This window comes from Pseudophryne corroboree, chromosome 9 (assembly GCF_028390025.1).
Source record: "Pseudophryne corroboree isolate aPseCor3 chromosome 9, aPseCor3.hap2, whole genome shotgun sequence".
Classification (NCBI taxonomy): Eukaryota; Metazoa; Chordata; class Amphibia; order Anura; family Myobatrachidae; genus Pseudophryne; species Pseudophryne corroboree.
In genome coordinates, this window is record NC_086452.1 from 457,894,954 (window position 1) to 457,915,501 (window position 20,548).

General features: G+C 49.4%; 1 protein-coding gene across 2 annotated transcripts in view; it reads right to left on the reverse strand.

Moving 5' to 3' along the window:
- The window catches only part of SLC6A6 (solute carrier family 6 member 6), a 120,748-nt gene that overhangs the window by 6,550 nt on the left and 93,650 nt on the right, over positions 1-20,548 (reverse strand). For both annotated transcript variants that reach the window (XM_063941252.1, XM_063941253.1), the window contains exons 10-13: positions 19,325-19,462; positions 18,765-18,867; positions 6,261-6,361; positions 4,966-5,136 (exon numbers count right to left, since the gene is read on the reverse strand). In XM_063941252.1, the coding sequence (XP_063797322.1) occupies positions 4,966-5,136; positions 6,261-6,361; positions 18,765-18,867; positions 19,325-19,462 (513 nt within the window). The remainder of the gene's footprint in view (positions 1-4,965; positions 5,137-6,260; positions 6,362-18,764; positions 18,868-19,324; positions 19,463-20,548) is intronic.

Here is a 20,548-nt window from a genome sequence, read left to right on the forward strand (position 1 = left end):
CTCAGCTCGTGCCTGCCCAGGCGTCGCATGGGTCGTCAGGGGCTCTAAAACGCCCGCTACCTCAAGCAGACCCAGATGTCGACACTGATACTGACACCAGTGTCGACGACGATGAGTCTAACCTGATGCCCACTAAGGCCATTCACTGCATGATTGAGGCAATGAAAGAGGTGTTACACATTTCTGATATAAATACAGGTACCACTAAAAAGGGTATTATGTTTGGGGAGAAAAAACTACCCGTAGTTTTTCCCCCGTCAGAGGAATTAAATGAAGTGTGTGAAGAAGCGTGGGCTTTCCCTGATAAAAAATTGGTAATTCCTAAGAAGGTACTAATGGCGTTCCCTTTCCCGCCAGAGGATAGGTCACGTTGGGAAACACCTCCTAGGGTGGATAAAGCGCTCACACGTTTGTCTAAAAAGGTGGCACTACCGTCTCCGGATACGGCCGCCCTCAAGGAACCTGCTGATAGAAAGCAGGAGGTGATCCTGAAGTCTGTATATACACACACAGGCATTATACTTAGGCCAGCTATTGCGTCAGCTTGGATGTGCAGTGCTGCCGCTGCGTGGTCAGATAAACTGTCAGAAAATATTGACACATTAGACAGAGACACGATCCTGTTAACCATAGACCATATAAAAGACTCAGTCTTATATATGAGAGATGCACAAAGGGAAATCTGCCGACTGGCATCTAAAGTAAGTGCATTGTCCATTTCTGCTAGGAGAGGCTTATGGACTCGCCAGTGGACAGGAGATGCAGATTCAAAAAAGCACATGGAAGTGTTACCATATAAGGGTGAGGAATTATTTGGGGATGGTCTCTCGGACCTAGTTTCCACAGCAACGTCTGGGAAGTTAGCATTTTTACCCCATGTCCCCTCACAGCCTAAGAAGGCGCCGTTTTATCAGGTTCAGTCCTTTCGGACCCAGAAAAACAGGCGTGGAAAAGGCGGGTCCTTTCTGTCCAGAGGCAGAGGAAAAAGGCTGCAACAAACAGCAGGTTCCCAGGAGCAAAAGTCCTCCCCCGCTTCTTCGTCCAAGTCTGCCGCATGACGGTGGGGCTCCACAGGCGGAGCCTGGTACGGTGGGGGGTCGCCTCAAAAATTTCAGCGATCAGTGGGTTCGCTCACAGGTGGATCCCTGGATCCTGCAAATAGTATCTCAGGGGTACAAGCTGGAATTCGAGGCGTCCCCACCCCACCGGTTCCTAAAATCTGCCTTGCCGATTTGCTCCCTCAGACAGGGAGGCGGTGCTAGCGGCAATTCACAAGCTGTATTCCCAGCAGGTGATAATCAAGGTACCCCTACTTCAACAAGGCCGGGGTTATTATTCCACACTATTTGTGGTACCGAAACCGGACGGTTCGGTGAGACCCATTCTAAATTTAAAATCCTTGAACACGTACATAAAGAAATTCAAGTTCAAGATGGAATCGCTCAGGGCGGTTATTGCAAGCCTGGACGAGGGGGATTACATGGTATCCCTGGACATCAAGGATGCTTACTTGCATGTCCCCATTTACCATCCTCACCAGGAGTACCTCAGATTTGTGGTACAGGATTGCCATTACCAATTCCAGACGCTGCCGTTTGGACTGTCCACGGCACCGAGGGTATTCACCAAGGTTATGGCGGAAATTATGATACTCCTTCGAAGAAAGGGTGTTTTAATTATCCCGTACTTGGACGATCTCCTAATAAAAGCGAGGTCCAAGGAACAGTTGTTGGTGGGAGTAGCACTATCTCAGGAGGTGCTGCACCAGCACGGCTGGATTCTGAATATCCCAAAGTCACAGCTGGTTCCGACGACACGGCTACTGTTCCTGGGTATGATTCTGGATACAGTCCAGAAGAAAGTGTTTCTCCCGGAGGAGAAAGCCAGGGAGTTGTCATCTCTAGTCAGAGACCTCCTGAAACCAAAACAGGTATCAGTGCATCGCTGCACGCGGGTCCTGGGAAAGATGGTGGCTTCTTACGAAGCAATTCCCTTCGGCAGGTTCCATGCCAGAATCTTTCAGTGGGACCTGTTGGACCAGTGGTCCGGATCGCATCTTCAGATGCATCGCTTGATAACCCTGTCTCCAAGAACCAGGGTGTCTCTACTGTGGTGGCTGCAGAGTGCCCATCTTCTAGAGGGCCGCAGATTCGGCATACAGGACTGGGTCCTGGTGACCACGGATGCCAGCCTTCGAGGCTGGGGGGCAGTCACACAGGGAAGAAACTTCCAAGGACTATGGTCGAGTCAGGAGACTTCCCTTCACATAAATATTCTGGAACTAAGGGCCATCTACAATGCCCTAAGTCAAGCAAAATCCCTGCTTCTACACCAGCCGGTACTGATCCAGTCAGACAACATCACGGCAGTCGCCCATGTAAATCGACAGGGCGGCACAAGAAGCAGGATGGCGATGGCAGAAGCCACAAAAATTCTCCGATGGGCGGAGAATCATGTACTAGCACTGTCAGCAGTGTTCATTCCGGGAGTGGACAACTGGGAAGCAGACTTCCTCAGCAGACACGACCTCCACCCGGGAGAGTGGGGACTTCATCCAGAAGTCTTTCAGATGCTGGTAAACCGTTGGGAAAAACCACAGGTGGACATGATGGCGTCCCGCCTCAACAAAAAGTTAAAAAGATATTGCGCCAGGTCAAGGGACCCTCAGGCGGTAGCTGTGGACGCTCTAGTGACACCGTGGGTGTACCAGTCGGTTTATGTTTTCCCTCCTCTGCCTCTCATACCAAAGGTATTGAGAATAATAAGAAAGAGAGGAGTAAACACCATTCTCGTGGTTCCGGATTGGCCAAGACGAGCGTGGTACCCGGAACTTCAAGAGATGCTCTCAGAGGACCCGTGGCCTCTACCGCTCAGACAGGACCTGCTACAGCAGGGGGCCCTGTCTGTTCCAAGACTTACCGCGGCTGCGTTTGACGGCATGGCGGTTGAACACCGGATCCTAAAGGAAAAGGGTATTCCGGAAGAAGTCATTTCTACGCTTATTAAGGCCAGGAAAGATGTTACGGCAAAGCATTATCACCGCATATGGCGGAAATATGTTGCATGGTGCGAGGCCAAAAAGGCCCCAACAGAGGAATTTCAACTAGGTCGATTTCTGCATTTCCTGCAAGCAGGAGTGAATATGGGCCTAAAACTAGGCTCCATTAAAGTACAGATCTCGGCTCTGTCGATTTTCTTTAAAAAAGAACTAGCTTCAGTACCTGAAGTTCAGACATTTGTGAAAGGAGTGCTGCATATTCAGCCCCCATTTGTGCCTCCTGTGGCACCTTGGGATCTCAACGTGATGTTGAGCTTCTTAAAATCACATTGGTTTGAGCCACTAAAAACCGTGGATCTGAAATATCTCACGTGGAAAGTGGTCATGTTATTGGCCTTGGCTTCAGCCAGGCGAGTGTCAGAATTGGCGGCTTTATCATGTAAAAGCCCTTATCTGATTTTCCATATGGATAGGGCGGAATTGAGGACTCGTCCCCAATTTCTCCCTAAGGTGGTGTCAGCGTTTCACCTGAACCAGCCTATTGTGGTACCTGCGGCTACTAAGGATTTGGAGGACTCCAAGTTGCTAGACGTTGTCAGGGCCCTGAAAATATGTTTCCAGGACGGCTGGAGTCAGAAAATCTGACTCGCTGTTTATCCTGTATGCACCCAACAAGCTGGGTGCTCCTGCTTCTAAGCAGTCTATTGCTCGCTGGATTTGTAGTACAATTCAGCTTGCACATTCTGTGGCAGGCCTGCCACAGCCAAAATCTGTGAATGCCCATTCCACAAGGAACGTGGGCTCATCTTGGGCGGCTGCCCGAGGGGTCTCGGCTTTACAACTTTGCCGAGCAGCTACTTGGTCAGGGGCAAACACGTTTGCTATATTCTACAAATTTGATACCCTGGCTGAGGAGGACCTGGAGTTCTCTCATTCGGTGCTGCAGAGTCATCCGCACTCTCCCGCCCGTTTGGGAGCTTTGGTATAATCCCCATGGTCCTTACGGAGTTCCCAGCATCCACTAGGACGTCGGAGAAAATAAGATTTTACTCACCGGTAATTCTATTTCTCGTAGTCCGTAGTGGATGCTGGGCGCCCATCCCAAGTGCGGATTGTCTGCAATACTTGTAAATAGTTATTGTTAACTAAAGGGTTATTGTTGAGCCATCTGTTGAGAGGCTCAATTGTTTTCATACTGTCAAACTGGATATAGTATCACGAGTTGTACGGTGTGATTGGTGTGGCCGGTAAGAGTCTTACCCGGGATTCTAAATCCTTCCTTATTATGTCTGCTCGTCCGGGCACGGTGTCCTAACTGAGGCTTGGAGGAGGGTCATAGTGGGAGGAGCCAGTGCACACCAGGTAGTCATAAATCTTTCTAGAGTGCCCAGCCTCCTTCGGAGCCCGCTATTCCCCATGGTCCTTACGGAGTTCCCAGCATCCACTACGGACTACGAGAAATAGAATTACCGGTGAGTAAATTCTTATTTTTTCTGGTCAACAAGCTGGGGTGCCGTTAGCTACACACTCCTCCTAGAATGGTTTAACTCAAAAGAAAGTAACCTGTTCCTAGGTTGGGTTCTTAGGTCTAATATTGGGGTCCATGATTGTCATATATACATATTATATCACTATGGTGCTTGTGGGCTCCTAGAACAATGGCGCGCCGACATTTGGGATCTTAGCTATGAAAAAGAAACCAGTTATGACCATTCATTTGTTTAATCAATGTATAAACTGTATACGTCCCATATACCAAAGTACAAACTAGTTACTGCTCTCTGTTATCAGTCTCCCTGCATGAATAATATACTATGAATAAACCTAAAGTGTCTCATTACGCTGTACATGGCTGATTTCCCACACCATCCAGGTTACAGTGAGTGTGTATGCACCATTCATCTCTTCCTTACACCCAATATTCAATGTACAGTAGTGTCATATCTAAGCGACCATTCTTCCCATACCTCAATCAGCGGCCCCTCTGAGCGAGCAATCTGATACACCACGACCAGCGGGATACAGAGCATGGAGGACAGAGCCAGAGCCCAGCCGACCCCAATGGCCCAGTCTGGATACGTGTAATACTTGTTGTAGGTGAGCGGGGTGTATTTGGCTAAAGAGAAGACGAAGCAGCCCTAAAACAGAGAACAGAGATCAGGGTCATAGAGGTTAGAGGACTTCCACTGCAGGCTATATAAAGAAACCCTCTTATATAGGGGGTCATTCCGAGTTGATCGCTCGCTAGCAGTTTTTAGCAGCCGTGCAAACGCTATGCCGCCTCCCACTGGGAGTGTCTTTTAGCTTGGCAGAAGTGCGAACGAATGGATCGTAGAGCGGCTACAAGATATTTTTGTGTAGTTTCAGAGTAGCTCAAAACCTACTCAGCGCTTGCGATGACTTCAGACTGTTCAGTTCCTGTTTTGATGTCACAAACCCACCCAGCGTTCGCCCAGTCACGCCTGCGCTTTTCCTGCCACGCCTGCGTTTTTCCGAACACTCCCTGAAAACGGTCAGATGACACCCAGAAACGCCCACTTCCTGTCAATCACTCTGCGGCCACCAGTGCGACTGAAATGCTTTGCTAGACCTTGTGCAAAACGACATCGTTCGTTGTGCTCCTAGGACGCGCGTGCGCATTGCGCCGCATACGCATGTGCAGAGCTGCCATTTTTTAGCCTGATTGCTGCGCTGCAAACAACTGCAGCTAGCGATCAACTCGGAATGACCACCATAATACGGTAGCTGTAACTCATTCTATCATTAATGGCCTGCAGTTTATAATACATTAGAGATACAGAAGTATAAAGTATCTCTGTACAATGGGCCCAATTCACAGCCGCCTTTTGCACCTGAAAACAGATGTGGACTTCTGCCTATATTCAGTCGGCTGTACCACCGCTATACATCCGCTAGTCAAGCCGCAGTGCGCATTTGTTCCGCCATCGCTAACTTGGGTGCAAGGGATCTGTCTGAACGCGATGGATCTTTGCTTACGCTCACCTCTGAATGGGCTGCAATACTGTCTACAGGTCCACAGTGCATGCGGTTGCCCTGTTTCCGCTAAAAGTAAAGTATCAACCAATCCGCACATAACTGTCATTTTTCAAACCCAGCCTATAACATGGCAGGAGCTGCATGGCTGGTACTTTATCTCTCTCTGAAGCTAAGTACTTCCCCTCCTTTTTTGCTAGTTCCTAATACACAGATAGGGGACATTGCAGATGGCCACCTCCACTAGACTCTATACAGAAGCACTCACCGCACAGAGAACAGGAGTAATTACACACCAGCTCCACTTCATCCACGGTCCCGGCTTGTACCCGATCATATCCTCAATGTCCTGGTAAAACCTATCAGCACCTGTATGCGGGAGGGACACAGAGTGTTGTGGGTGACTCTCTGCAATCATAATAAGGAGCTCAGCACAAGGGATAATTCGGGAGAACCAGGATCTTGCAGTGGAGGCATCGGAAGGTGAGGGACCCCCACCCATCTGGAGGGGGAACGGTAAGCTAACATGGCATAAGAGTGCAGATGTGTCCGCACACAGGAAGATCTGGATGATTAGCTCATGGGCCAAGTAGCGGGGTCAGAAAATAAGAATTTACTTACCGATAATTCTATTTCTCGTAGTCCGTAGTGGATGCTGGGAACTCCGTAAGGACCATGGGGGATAGCGGCTCCGCAGGAGACTGGGCACATCTAAAGAAAGCTTTAGGACTATCTGGTGTGCACTGGCTCCTCCCCCCTATGACCCTCCTCCAAGCCTCAGTTAGGATACTGTGCCCGGACGAGCGTACACAATAAGGAAGGATTTTGAATCCCGGGTAAGACTCATGCCAGCCACACCAATCACACCGTACAACTTGTGATATGAAACCCAGTTAACAGCATGATAACAGAGGAGCCTCTGAATAGATGGCTCACAACAAGAACCCGATTAGTTAACAATAACTATGTACAAGTATTGCAGACAATCCGCACTTGGGATGGGCGCCCAGCATCCACTACGGACTACGAGAAATAGAATTATCGGTAAGTAAATTCTTATTTTCTCTGACGTCCTAGTGGATGCTGGGAACTCCGTAAGGACCATGGGGATTATACCAAAGCTCCCAAACGGGCGGGAGAGTGCGGATGACTCTGCAGCACCGAATGAGAGAACTCCAGGTCCTCCTCAGCCAGGGTATCAATTTCGTAGAATTTTGCAAACGTGTTTGCCCCTGACCAAGTAGCTGCTCGGCAAAGTTGTAAAGCCGAGACCCCTCGGGCAGCCGCCCAAGATGAGCCCACCGTCCTTGTGGAATGGGCTTTTATTGATTTAGGCTGCGGTAATCCTACCGCAGAATGCGCCAGCTGAATAGTGCTACAAATCCAGCGCGCAATAGACTGCTTAGAAGCAGGAGCACCCAGCTTGTTGGGTGCCATCAGGATAAACAGCGAGTCAGTTTTCCTGACTCCAGCCGTCCTGGAAAAAATAAGAATTTACTTACCGATAATTCTATTTCTCGTAGTCCGTAGTGGATGCTGGGGACTCCGTCAGGACCATGGGGAATAGCGGGCTCCGCAGGAGACAGGGCACATCTAAAAAGCTTTTTAGGTCACATGGTGTGTACTGGCTCCTCCCCCTATGACCCTCCTCCAAGCCTCAGTTAGGTACTGTGCCCGGACGAGCGTACACAATAAGGAAGGATCTTGAATCCCGGGTAAGACTCATACCAGCCACACCAATCACACCGTACAACTTGTGATCTGAACCCAGTTAACAGTATGATAACAAAACGAAGTAGCCTCTGAAAAAATGGCTCACAACAATAGTAATAACCCGATTTTTGTAACAATAACTATGTACAAGCATTGCAGACAATCCGCACTTGGGATGGGCGCCCAGCATCCACTACGGACTACGAGAAATAGAATTATCGGTAAGTAAATTCTTATTTTCTCTAACGTCCTAGTGGATGCTGGGGACTCCGTCAGGACCATGGGGATTATACCAAAGCTCCCAAACGGGCGGGAGAGTGCGGATGACTCTGCAGCACCGAATGAGAGAACTCCAGGTCCTCTTTAGCCAGAGTATCAAATTTGTAAAATTTTACAAACGTGTTCTCCCCTGACCACGTAGCTGCTCGGCAAAGTTATAATGCCGAGACTCCTCGGGCAGCCGCCCAGGATGAGGCCACCTTCCTTGTGGAATGGGCATCTACATATTTCGGCTGTGGCAGGCCTGCCACAGAATGTGCAAGCTGAATTGTACTACAAATCTAGCGTGCAATAGACTGCTTAGAAGCAGGAGCACCCAGCTTGTTGGGTGCATACAATATAAACAGCAAGTCAGACTTTCTGACTCCAGCCGTCCTAACTATATATATATATATATATATATATATATATATATATTTTTAGGGCCCTGACAACGTCTAGTAACTTGGAGTCCTCCAAGTCCCCAGTAGCCGCAGGCACCACAATAGGTTGTTTCAGGTGACAACGCTGACACCCCTTTAGGAAGAAACTGGAGACGAGTCCCAGTTCTGCCCTGTTCAAATGGAAAATTCTAATATGGGCTTTTGTAAAACAAAACCGCCCATTCTTTTTGACAATCGCCTGGCCGAGGCCAGGACTAACAACATGGTCACTTTCCATGTGAGATATTGGTCAACAGCATGGTCACTTTCCATGTGAGATATTTCAAATCCACAGATTTGAGCGGTTCAAACCAATATGATTTTAAGGAATCCCAACACTATGTTGAGATCTCACGGTGCCCCTAGAGGCACAAAAGAACTGTATATGGAATACACCCTTTACAATCTGGACTTCAGGAACTGAAGTCAATTTTTTCTGGAAGAAAATCTACAGGGCCGAAATTTAAATCTTAATGAACCCCAATTTGAGACTCAAAACACTCCTGTTTTCAGGAAGTGCAGAATCGACCTAGTTGAATTTCCTTCGTGGAGCCTTCCTGGCCTTACCCACGCAACATATTTTCACCACATGTGGTGATGACGTTGTGCGGTCACCTCCTTCCTGGCTTTGACCAAGGTAGGTATGACCTCTTATGGAATGCCTTTTTTCCCTTCAGAATCCGGTATTCAACCGCCATGCCGTCAAACGCAGCCGCGGTAATTCTTGGAAAAGACATGGTACTTGCTGAAGCAAGTCCCTTCTTAGCTCCCCAGGCCCTTAGTCCTCTGTGAGCATCTCTTGAAGCTCCGGGTACCAAGTCCCTCTTGGCCCATCCGGAGCCACTAGTATAGTTCATACTCCTCTATGTCTTATAATTCTCAATACCTTGGTTATGAGAAACAGAGGAGGGAACCCATACACTGACTGGTACACCCACGGTGTTACCAGAACATCCACAGCTATCGCCTGAAGGTCTCATGACCTGGCGGAATACCTGTCCCGTTTTTCGGGCGGGACGCTATCATGTCCACCTTTGGTCTTTGCCAACGGTCCACAATCATGCTGAAAAACTTCCCTATGAAGTTTCCACTCTCCCGGGTGGAGGTCATGCCTGCTGAGGAAGTCTGCTTCCCAGTCGTCCACTCCCGGAAAGAACACTGCTGACAGTGCTATCACATGATTTTCCGCCTAGCGAAAAATCCTTGCAGTTTTGTCACTGCCCTCCTGCTTCTTGTGCCGCCCTTTCTGTTTACGTGGGCGACTGCCGTGATGTTATCCCACTGGATCAATACCGGCTGACCTTGAAGCAGAGGTCTTGCTAAGTTTAGAGCCTTATAAATTTGCTCTAAGCTTATTTATGCAGAGAGAATTCTCCAGACTTAATCACACTTCCCTGGAAATTTTTTTTTTTTTTTTTTTTTTTTTTTTCCCCCCCTGTGTGACTGTTCTCCAGCCTCTCAGGCTGGCCTCCGTGGTCACCGGCATCCAATCCTGAATGCCAAATCTGCGGCCCTCTAGAAGATGAGCACTCTGTAATCACCACAGGAGAGACACCCTTGTCCTTGGATATAGGGTTATCCGCTGATGCATCTGAGGATGCGATCCGGACCATTTGTCCAGCAGATCCCACCGAAGAGTTCTTGCGGGAAATCTGCCGAATGGAATTGCTTCGTAATAAGCCACCATTTTTACCAGGACTCTTGTGCAATGATGCACTGACACTTTTCCTGGTTTTAGGAGGATCCCGATTAGCTCGGAGAACTCCCTGGCTTTCTCCACTGGGAGAAACACGTTTTTCTGGACTGTGTCCAGAATCATCCCTATGAACAGTAGACGTGTCATCGGAAAAAGCTGCGATTTTGGAATATTTAGAATCCACTCGTGCTGACGTAGAACTACTTAAGATAGTGCTACTCCGACCTCCAACTGTTCTCTGGACCTTGCCCTTATCAGGAAAGCGTCCATGTTTCCTTTTAAGAAAAATCATCATTCCGGCCATTACCTTGGTAAAGACCCGGGGCGCCGTGGACAACCCAAACGGCAGCGTCTGAACTGATAGTGACAGTTCTGTACCAGGAACCTGAAGTACCCTTGGTGAGAAGGGCAAATTTGGACCTGTAGGTAAGCGTCCCTGATATCCAGTGACACCATATCGTCCCCTTCTTCCTGGTTCGCTATCACTGCTCTGAGTGACTCCATCTTGATTTGAACGCTTGTATGTAAGTGTTCAAATATTTCAGATCTCACCGAGCCGGTTGGCTTCAGTACCACAATATAGTGTGGGATACTACCCCCTTCCATGTTGTAAGAGGGGTACTTTGATTATCACCTGCTGGGAATACAGCCTGTGAATTGTGTGAGGGGGAGATGTCTCGAATTTCCAATGTACACCTGGGATACTACATGTAGGATCCCGGAGTTCCCTTGCGAGTGAGCCCCCTGCGTACTGAAACTCTTGAGATGACCCCCTACCGCACCTGAGTCCGCTTGTACGGCCCCAGCGTTATGCTGCGGACTTGGCAGAAGCTGTGAGGGGCTTCTGTTCCTGGGAATGGGCTGCTTGCTGCAGTCTTCTTCCCTTTCCTCTACCCCTGGGCAGATATGACTGGCCTTTGCCCGCCTGCCCCTATGGGGACGAAAGGACTGAGACTGAAAAGACTGTGTCCTTTTTTGCCGATATGTGATTCGGGGTAACAAAAAGTGGATTTTTCAGCTGTTGCCATGGCCACCAGGTCCGATGGACCGCCCCTTTATACGGCAATACTTCCACATGCCGTCTGGAATCTGCCTCACCTGACCACTGTCGTGTCTTCGTCTGGCAGATATGTAAATCACATTTACTCTTGATGCCAGAATGCAAATATCCCTCTGCGCATCACGCATATATAGAAATGCATCCTTAAAATGCTCTATAGTCAATAAAATCTTGTCCCTGTCAAGGGTATCAAAATTTTCAGTCAGGAAATCCGACCAAGCCCCCTCAGCGCTGCACATCCAGGCTGAGGCGATTGCTGGTCGTAGTATAACACCAGTATGTGTGTATATACTGTCATGATATTTTTCAGCTTCCTATCAGCTGGCTTCTTGAGGGCGGCCGTATCTAGAGACGGTAACGCCATGTTTTTATAAGCGTGTGAGCGCCTTATCCACCCTAAGGTGTGTTTCCCAACTCGCCCTTACTTCTGGCGGGAAAGGGTATACCGCCCATAACTTTCTATCGGAGGAACCCCACGTATCATCACACACTTCATTTAATTTATCTGATTCAGGCAAAACTACAAGTAGTTTATTCACACCCTACAAAATACCCTTATTTGTGGTACTTGTAGTATCAGAAATATGTAACAGCTCCTTCATTGCCCTTAACATGTAACTCGTGGCCCTAAAGGAAAATTACGTATGTTTCTTCACCGTCGACACTGGGGTCAGTGTCCATGTCTGTGTCTGTCGACCGACTGAGGTAAATGGGCGTTTTTACAAGCCCCTGACGGTGTCTGAGACGCCTGGACCGGTACTAATTTGTCCGCCGGCCATCTCATGTCGTCAACCGTCTTGCAGCGTGTTGACATTATCACGTAATTCCATAAGTAGACCATCCATTCCGGTGTCGACTCCCTAGAGAGTGACATCAACATTACAGGCAATTTGCTCCGCCTCCTCACCAACATTTTCCTCATACATGTCGACACACACGTACCGACATACAGCACACACACACGGAATGCTCTGATAGAGGACAGGACCCACTAGCCCTTTGGGGAGACAGAGGGAGAGTTTGCCAGCACACACCAAAAGCGCTATAATGTATATAACAACCCTAGAAGGTGTTGTTTCTATATATGCGCTCTTAATATATCATTATATCGCCAATTTATGCCCCCCTTCTCTTTTAACCCTGTTTCTGTAGTGCAGTGCAGGGGAGAGTGGGAGCCTTCCTCACCAGCGGAGCTGATCAGGAAAATGGCGCTGAGTGCTGAGGGGAATAAGCTCCGCCCCCTTTTCGGTGGGCTTTTCCTCCCGGTTTTTTAATAACTGGCCTGGGTTAAAATACATACATATAGCCTTAATGGCTATATGTGATGTATTTATTTGCCAAATAGGTATTTATATTGCTGCCCAGGGCGCCCCCAGCAGCGCCCTGCACCCTCCGTGACCGTGTCAGTGAGCCGTGTGACAACAATGGCGCACAGCTGCAGTGCTGTGCGCTACCTCTCTGAAGACTGTGAAGTCTTCTGCCGCCTGTTTCCGGACCTCCGTTCCGCCGTCTTTCTTCAGCGTCTGTAAGGGGGATCGGCGGCGCGGCTCCGGGACGAACCCCAGGCTGACCTGTGTTCCGACTCCCTCTGGAGCTCAGTGTCCAGTAGCCTAAGACTTCAATCCTCCTGCACGCAGGTGAGTTGCCAGTCTCTCCCCTAAGTCCCTCGTTGCAGTGATCCTGTCGCCAGCAGGAATCACTGATTAGAAACCTAAAAAAAAACTTTACTAAATAGCTCCTTAAGAGAGCCATCCAGTTTGCACCCTTCTCGGACGGGCACAAAAACCTAACTGAGGCTTGGAGGAGGGTCATAGGGGGAGGAGCCAGTACACACCATGTGACCTAAAAAGCTTTTTAGATGTGCCCTGTCTCCTGCGGAGCCCGCTATTCCCCATGGTCCTGACGGAGTCCCCAGCATCCACTAGGACGTTAGAGAAATAAAATTTTCAGGGCCCTGACTACGTCCAGCAACTTGGAATCCTCCAAGTCCCCAGTAGCCGCAGGCACCACAATAGGTTGGTTCAAGTGAAAACCTGAGACCACCTTCGGGAGAAACTGAGGACGAGTCCTCAACTCTGCCCTATCCATATAGAAAATCAGATAAGGCCTTTTACATGACAAAGCCGCCAATTCTGACACACGCCTGGCCAAGGCCAACAGCATGACCACTTTCCACGCAAGATACTTTAGCTCCATGGTTTTAAGTGGCTCAACCAATGCGACTTTAGGAAATCCAACACCACGTTGAGATCCAAAAAGTGCCACAGGAGGCACAAAAGGAGGCTGAATATGTAGTACTCCTTTAACCAAAGTCTGAACTTCAGGCAGTGAAGCCAGTTCTTTCTGGAAGAAAATCGACAGAGCCGAAATCTGGACCTTGATGGACCCCAATTTGAGGCCCAAACGTCACCCCTGCTTGCAGGAAGTGCAGGAATCGACATAGTTGAAATTCCTCCGTCGGGGCCTTCATGGCCTCCCACCAAGCAACAAATTTTCGCCAAACGCGGCGATAATGTCTTGCGGTGACATCCTTCCTGGCTATGATCAGGGTAGGGATGACTTCCTTCGGAATACCCTTTTCCTTTAGGATCCGGTGTTCTACCGCCATGCCGTCAAACGCAGCCGCGGTAAGTCTTGGAACAGACAGGGTCCCTGCTGCAGCAGGTCTTGTCTGAGCGGCAGAGTCCAAGGGTCCTCTGCCAGCATCTCTTGAAGTTCCGGGTACCAAGCTCTTCATGGCCAATCCGGAACCCCGAGTATGGTTTTCACTCCTCGCCTTCTTATTATTCTCAGTACCTTGGGTATGAGAGGTAGAGGAGGAGACACATAAACCGACTGGTACACCCACGGTGGCACTAGAGCGTCCCCAGCGATCGCCTGAGGGTCCCTTGACCTGGCGCAATATCTTTTCAACTTCTTGTTGAGGCGGGACGCCATCATGTCCACCCGTGGTCATTCCCAACGGTTTACCCGCATTTGGAAAACTTCTGGATGAAGTCCCCATTCTCCTGGGTGTAGGTCGCCCATCGGAGAATCCTTGTGGCTTCTGCCATCGCCATCCTGCTTCTTGTGCCGCCCTGTCTGTTTACATGGGCGACCGCCGTGATGTCGTCTGATTGGATCAGTACCGGCTGGTTCTGAAGCAGGGGCCTTGCTTGGCTTAGGGCATTGTAAATGGCCCTTAGCTGCAGAATATTTATGTAAAGCGAATTCTCCTTGGAAATTTCTTCCCTGTGTGACTGCACCCCAGCCCCGAAGGCTGGCATCCGTGGTCACCAGGACCCAGTCCTGTATTCCGAATCTGCGGCCCTCTAGTAGATGAGCCCTCTGCAGCCACCACAGCAGCGACAACCTGTTTCTTGCTGACAGGGTTATCCGCTGTTGTATCTGTAGATGGGACCCGGACCATTAGTCCCACAGGTCCCACTGGAACGTCCTTGCGTGGAGTCTTCCGAATGGAATTATGCTTCTTACGAAGCTACCATTTTTCCCAGGACTCGTGTGCATTGATGTACCGACACCTGTCCTGGTTTTAGGATGTCTCTGACTAGAGATGACAACTCCTCGGCTTTTTCCACTGGAAGAAACACTCTTTTCTGGTCTGCGTTCAGAAACATTCCCAGGAACAGAAGACGTGTCGTCGGGACCAGCTGTGACTTTGGAATATTGAGAATCCAGTCGTGCTGTTGTAGCACTTCCCGAGAGAGTGCTACCCCCACTACCAACTGTTCTTTGGACCTCGCCTTTATCAGGAGATCGTCCAAGTACGGGATAATAAAAACTTCCTTCTTGCGAAGGAGTATCATCACTTCGGCCATTACCTAGGTAAAGACCTTCGGTGCCGTGGACAACTCCAACGGCCGCGTCTGGAACTGATAGTGACAGTCCTGTACCACATATCTGAGGTACTCCTGGTGAGGGGGGTAAATGGGGACATGCAGGTACGCATCCTTGATGTCCAGGGAGACCCTGTAATCCCCCTCGTCCAGGCTCGTAATAACCGCCCTGAGCGATTCCATCTTGAACTTGAATCTTCTGATATAAAAGTTCAAGTATTTTAATTTCAAGATGGGTCTCACCGAACCGTTGCGGTACCACAACCACCGTGGAATAGTAACCCCTTCCTTGCTGAAGGAGGGGCACCTTGACAATCACTTGTTGTGATTATAGTGTTGAATATCCACCAACACCGTCTCCCTGGCAGAGGGAGGTGCCGGTAAGGCAGATTTTAGGAAACGGCGGGGGGAAGAACGTCTCGAACTCCAGCCTGTACCCCTGAGATACTACTTGAAGGACCCAGGGATCCATGTGAGAGAGCCCACTGTCCGCTGAAATATCTGAGACGGGCCCCCACCGTACCCGGGTCCGCCTGAGCAGCCCCAGCACCATGCTGTGGACCTACCGGACGCAGGGAGGACTTCTGCTCTTGGGAACTACCTGTGTGTTGCAGCTTTTTCCTCTACCTTTGCCTCTCGGCAGAAAGGATGAGCCTCTAGCCCTCTTGCTTTTCTGGGGCCGAAAGGACTGTACTTGATGATACGGTGCTTTCTTTTGTTGTGGGGTAGCCTGTGGCAAAAAAATCAATTTCCCAGCAGTAGCTGTGGAAACGAGGTCTGAAAAACTATCCCCAAACAGTTTTACCCCCTTATAGGGCAACTTCCATGTGCCGATTCGAGTCGGCATCGCCTGACCATTGCCAAGTCCATAACCCCCGTCTGGCGGCAATGGACCTAGCGCTTATTTTTGATGCCAGCCGGCAAATATCCCTCTGTGCATCACGCATGTATAAGACCACGTCTTTTATATGCTCTATTTTCAGCAAAATATTGTCCCTATCCATAGTTATTTTCCGACAGGGAATCTGACCACGCAGCGGGAGCACTGCAAATCCATGCCGAAGCAACGGCTGGTCGCAATATAATGCCCTAGTGTGTGACCATATCTTATAGGGTAACCTCCTGCTTTCTATCAGCAGGTTCCTTCAGGGCGGCCGTACCCGGAGACGGTAGTGCCACCTTTTCCGATAAGCGTGTAAGCGCTGTATCTACCCTATGGGGTGTTTCCCCGCGTGACCTATCCTCTGGCGGGAAAGGGTACGCTGCCAATAACCGTTGTAGAAATTATCAATTTCTAACCGGGGGAAGACCACTCTTCCTCACACACCTCATTTAATTTCTCAGATGCAGGAAAAACTACTAATAGTTTTCTCTCACCAAACACAATACCCTTTTATGTGGTACCTGGGGTATAATCATAAATGTGTAATACATTTTTCATTGCCTCAATCCTGTAACGGGTGGACCTATTTGGAGGGTACACCAGTCTCATCGATGTCGACACTGGAGTCTCTGAGGTAGCGGGCGATTTTAGAGCCCCCCATGACATTTGAGACGCTGGAACAGGCACAAGCTGAGTAGCCGGCTGTTCCGTGTCGTCGACCTTTTATGTAAGGAGTTGACACTTTCACGTAATCCTTCCATAAGTTCAACCACACCGGTGTCGACCCCGCAGGGGGTGACAACATATTTACAGGCATTCGCTCCGCCTCCACCTCATTATCCTCCACATACCTGTCGACACAGCCGTACCGACACACAGCACACACACAGGGAATGCTCTGATAGAGGACAGGACCCCACAAAGCCCTTTGGGGAGACAGAGGGAGAGTATGCCAGCACACACCAGGGCGCTATATATCACAGGGATAGCACCTATAAAAAAGTGTTTTCCCTTATAGCTGCATATATATTGTATACTGCGCCTAAATTGTGCTCCCCCCTCTCTTTTTAACCCTTTCTGTAGTGTATTAACTGCAGGGGAGAGCCAGGGAGCTTCCCTCCAACGGAGCTGTGAGGGAAAAATGGCGCCAGTGTGCTGAAGGAGATAGCTCCGCCCCTTTTTCGCTGACTTTTCTCCCGCATTTTTATGGATTCTGGCAGGGGTTAATGTACATCCATATAGCCCTGGGGGTTATATGTGATGTATTTTTGCCAGCCAAGGTGTTAATATTGCTGCTCAGGGCCCCCCCCCCCCCAGCGCCCTGCACCCATCAGTGACCGCAGTGTGAGGTGTGCATGAAGAGCAATGGTGCACAGCTGCAGTGCTGTGCGCTACCTTGATGAAGACTGATGTCTTCTGCCGCCGATTTTCCGGACCTCTTCTTGCTTCTGGCTCTGTAAGGGGGCCGGCGGCGCGGCTCTGGGACCGGACTCCGAGGCTGGGCCTGTGTTCGATCCCTCTGGAGCTAATGGTGTCCAGTAGCCTAAGAAGCCCAAGCTGGCTGCAAGCAGGCAGGTTCGCTTCTTCTCCCCTTAGTCCCTCGATGCAGTGAGCCTGTTGCCAGCAGGTCTCACTGAAAATAAAAAACCTAAAACTAACTTTTATCTAAGAAGCTCAGGAGAGCCCCCTAGATTGCACCCTGCTCGGTCGGGCACAAAAATCTAACTGAGGCTTGGAGGAGGGTCATAGGGGGAGGAGCCAGTGCACACCAGATAGTCCTAAAGCTTTCTTTAGATGTGCCCAGTCTCCTGCGGAGCCGCTATCCCCCATGGTCCTTACGGAGTTCCCAGCATCCACTAGGACGTCAGAGAAAATGGCTTTACCTACGGGCGGAGGGTAGTTACCAACAAGCTCCATAATAACCTAGTAAGTCTCATGGATCATTATGGAACTACACATCGGGGCACATGATACAATGGTGCAGAACACACAGAGCAGGGAGACAATACAGGGAATATACATCCTGCAATGTACAATACTTCTCATTATAGATTAAAACACACTACGTTCACTGCAGACAAAAATATAAGACTACATAAAAACTGATCATCGATATGGAAATACGTCACCATATAACCTGCCATAAGGAGTGATTACACTAACATAACCATAAAGCTAAATTTATCAAAATGAAATACTTCTATAGTAATACCCCAGTGTATACGGGCATACTAGGGTTACACCAGAGAACAGTAACCGGAGATAGAAACCAGAGCAGGGGTGTCAACGTGCGACCCTCCAGCTGCTATGGAACTATACATCCCAGCATGTCCTAACAGCAAAACTGTGGCAGGGTATGCTGGAATATGTAGTTCCACAGCACATGTGGAATAACCTTGAACTAGAGGATTAAAAATGAGTTAAATTACTGACCTAGGCTCTGTGTGGAGTTTGTATGTACTTCCACACTCCAAAAACATAGGGGTAGGATAACTGGATTTTGACAACAAAAAATAACCCCAGTGTATATGTAGGCGTGTACGTCAGTGTATATGTAGGTGTGTACGTCAGTGTATATGTATGCGTGTACGTCAGTGTATATGTAGGTGTGTACGTCAGTGTATATGTAGGTGTGTACGTGTGGTAGGGAATATAGATTGTAAAGTGCGCTATGTAAATAACAGCTAATGAGTAAGTATAGGAGGTGGAGATTATATTCATATGATTCCAGCTGCCCATGAACTCATCAGGAATCCCTGATGTCGGCAGTAAATGCACGGGGTGACATTGGTCCATCCCACAATATGGTACTGCGTGTCGGCAATGAGTACATTACTATGAGCTAGATTATTCTTCATTCTCCTTGTATAGGGTGATACTTACCATAAACCCAGGCCACAGCAATACATTCAAAGAATGCCACCCACAGGAGGCACACCCCACTAGCTGCGTAGTAGTCAAACAGCTGGAAGACGTACATGCCGCCCTACGAGAAGAAGCAGAGGGCGTTATACATGGTGGAATGCGGGTCAGTACTATATACTGTCAGCAAACCAGCAATACAATGCACATGAACAGAAGACGGACCTACTGTATACAGACAGGCCTAGGTAACGCTGCTGAGCTGGACAATCGGAAGCATTGTAAATCAGGGGCGTGACCGCTTTTGGTGCGCCTCAGCCTGCAACCAGATCCAGACGGCTGCGGCATCTGCACAATTTCACCTGGTCGCTGCGTACACATTAGCAGCTGCATTACCGCACAGCTCTGATGATTCATGAAAACCTAGGGGCAGGAGGACATTACCCAGGCCGCGGAGTAGCGCACACCCTGCCGCGTAGCGCTGCGGCCCCACAGATGCAGCAGATGAGCCTCAGATAAACCTGCAGCGCTCAGCAATGCGCCAGCCTGAGAGCGGAGACTCAGCGCCTGTAACTACTTACCTGTGTGACCATGGTGAGCCCCAGCAGATAGCTGAGGAAGCACACGATAGCGATGAAGATCTCTCGCCGGTATCCCTTCCGTAGGAAGGATGGGTACAGATCCACTAACGACGTGATCTGTCCTTCAACTTCAACAAACTGCCAGGAGGAAATGACACAGTGCAATCAGGTGCAACACCGACTATACAATGGGGTATGCCTGTGTTACTGTAGTTCCTAATTCTGCCACTGGGGGCTCTGTGTTCTCTCATCAGTGACTGACCTCACTGCCTGTGTTACTGTAGTTTCTAAAAGGGAAAAGCAGCATCACGGCACTGGAAACCCGCAGCGGCCAATCAGGTGTGACGTTTAGTAAAATGGTAGCGTGACTGATTAGACTGGGTCTCTGATTGGTTGCTACGTGTTACTTTCCTTGAGGCACCCTAACAGACCAGGCATTAGGGATATCCCTGCTTGTGCACAGATGGTATAATCAAATTGACAGAGGTACTAAATAGTCGCCTGTGCTTAAGCATGGATATCCTTAAAACCTGGAATGTTGGGGTGCCTTGAGGACAGAGTTTGGGAACCTCTGTGCTAAGCTGTTCCTGTAGCAAGACAGAGTCTGATCGGCTAGGGTGTGGACTGAAGGATAGACAGTAATACATAGATACAGTCAATAGGTCAACACCAGATGGCCGACAGGGTCAAAAGGTCAACAGATTTAAACGGTTGACACGCAAACGGTCAACACAAAATAAGGTAAACACGTTTTTTGGGTTATTTTAACCCTTATTCCAAATGTCCCCTAGTGCCTAACCCTTCCCGTGGTGCATAACCCTAACCTCCCCCTCCCACAGCCTAATCCTAACCTCCCCTCCCACAGCCTAACCCTAACCTCCCCTCCCACAGCCTATCCCTAACCTCCCCCTCCCACAGCCTAACCCTAACCTCCCCCTCCCACAGCCTAACCCTAACCTCCCCTCCCACAGCCTAACCCTAACCTCCCCCTCCCACAGCCTAATCCTAACCTCCCCCTCCCACAGCCTAACCCTTACCTCCCCCTCCCACAGCCTAATCCTAACCTCCCCCTCCTACAGCCTAATCCTAACCTCCCCCTCCCACAGCCTAATCCTAACCTCCCCTCCCACAGCCTAACCCTAACCTCCCCCTCCCGCAGCCTAATCCTAACCTCCCGCAGCCTAACCCTAACCTCCCCTCCCGCAGCCTAATCCTAACCTCCCC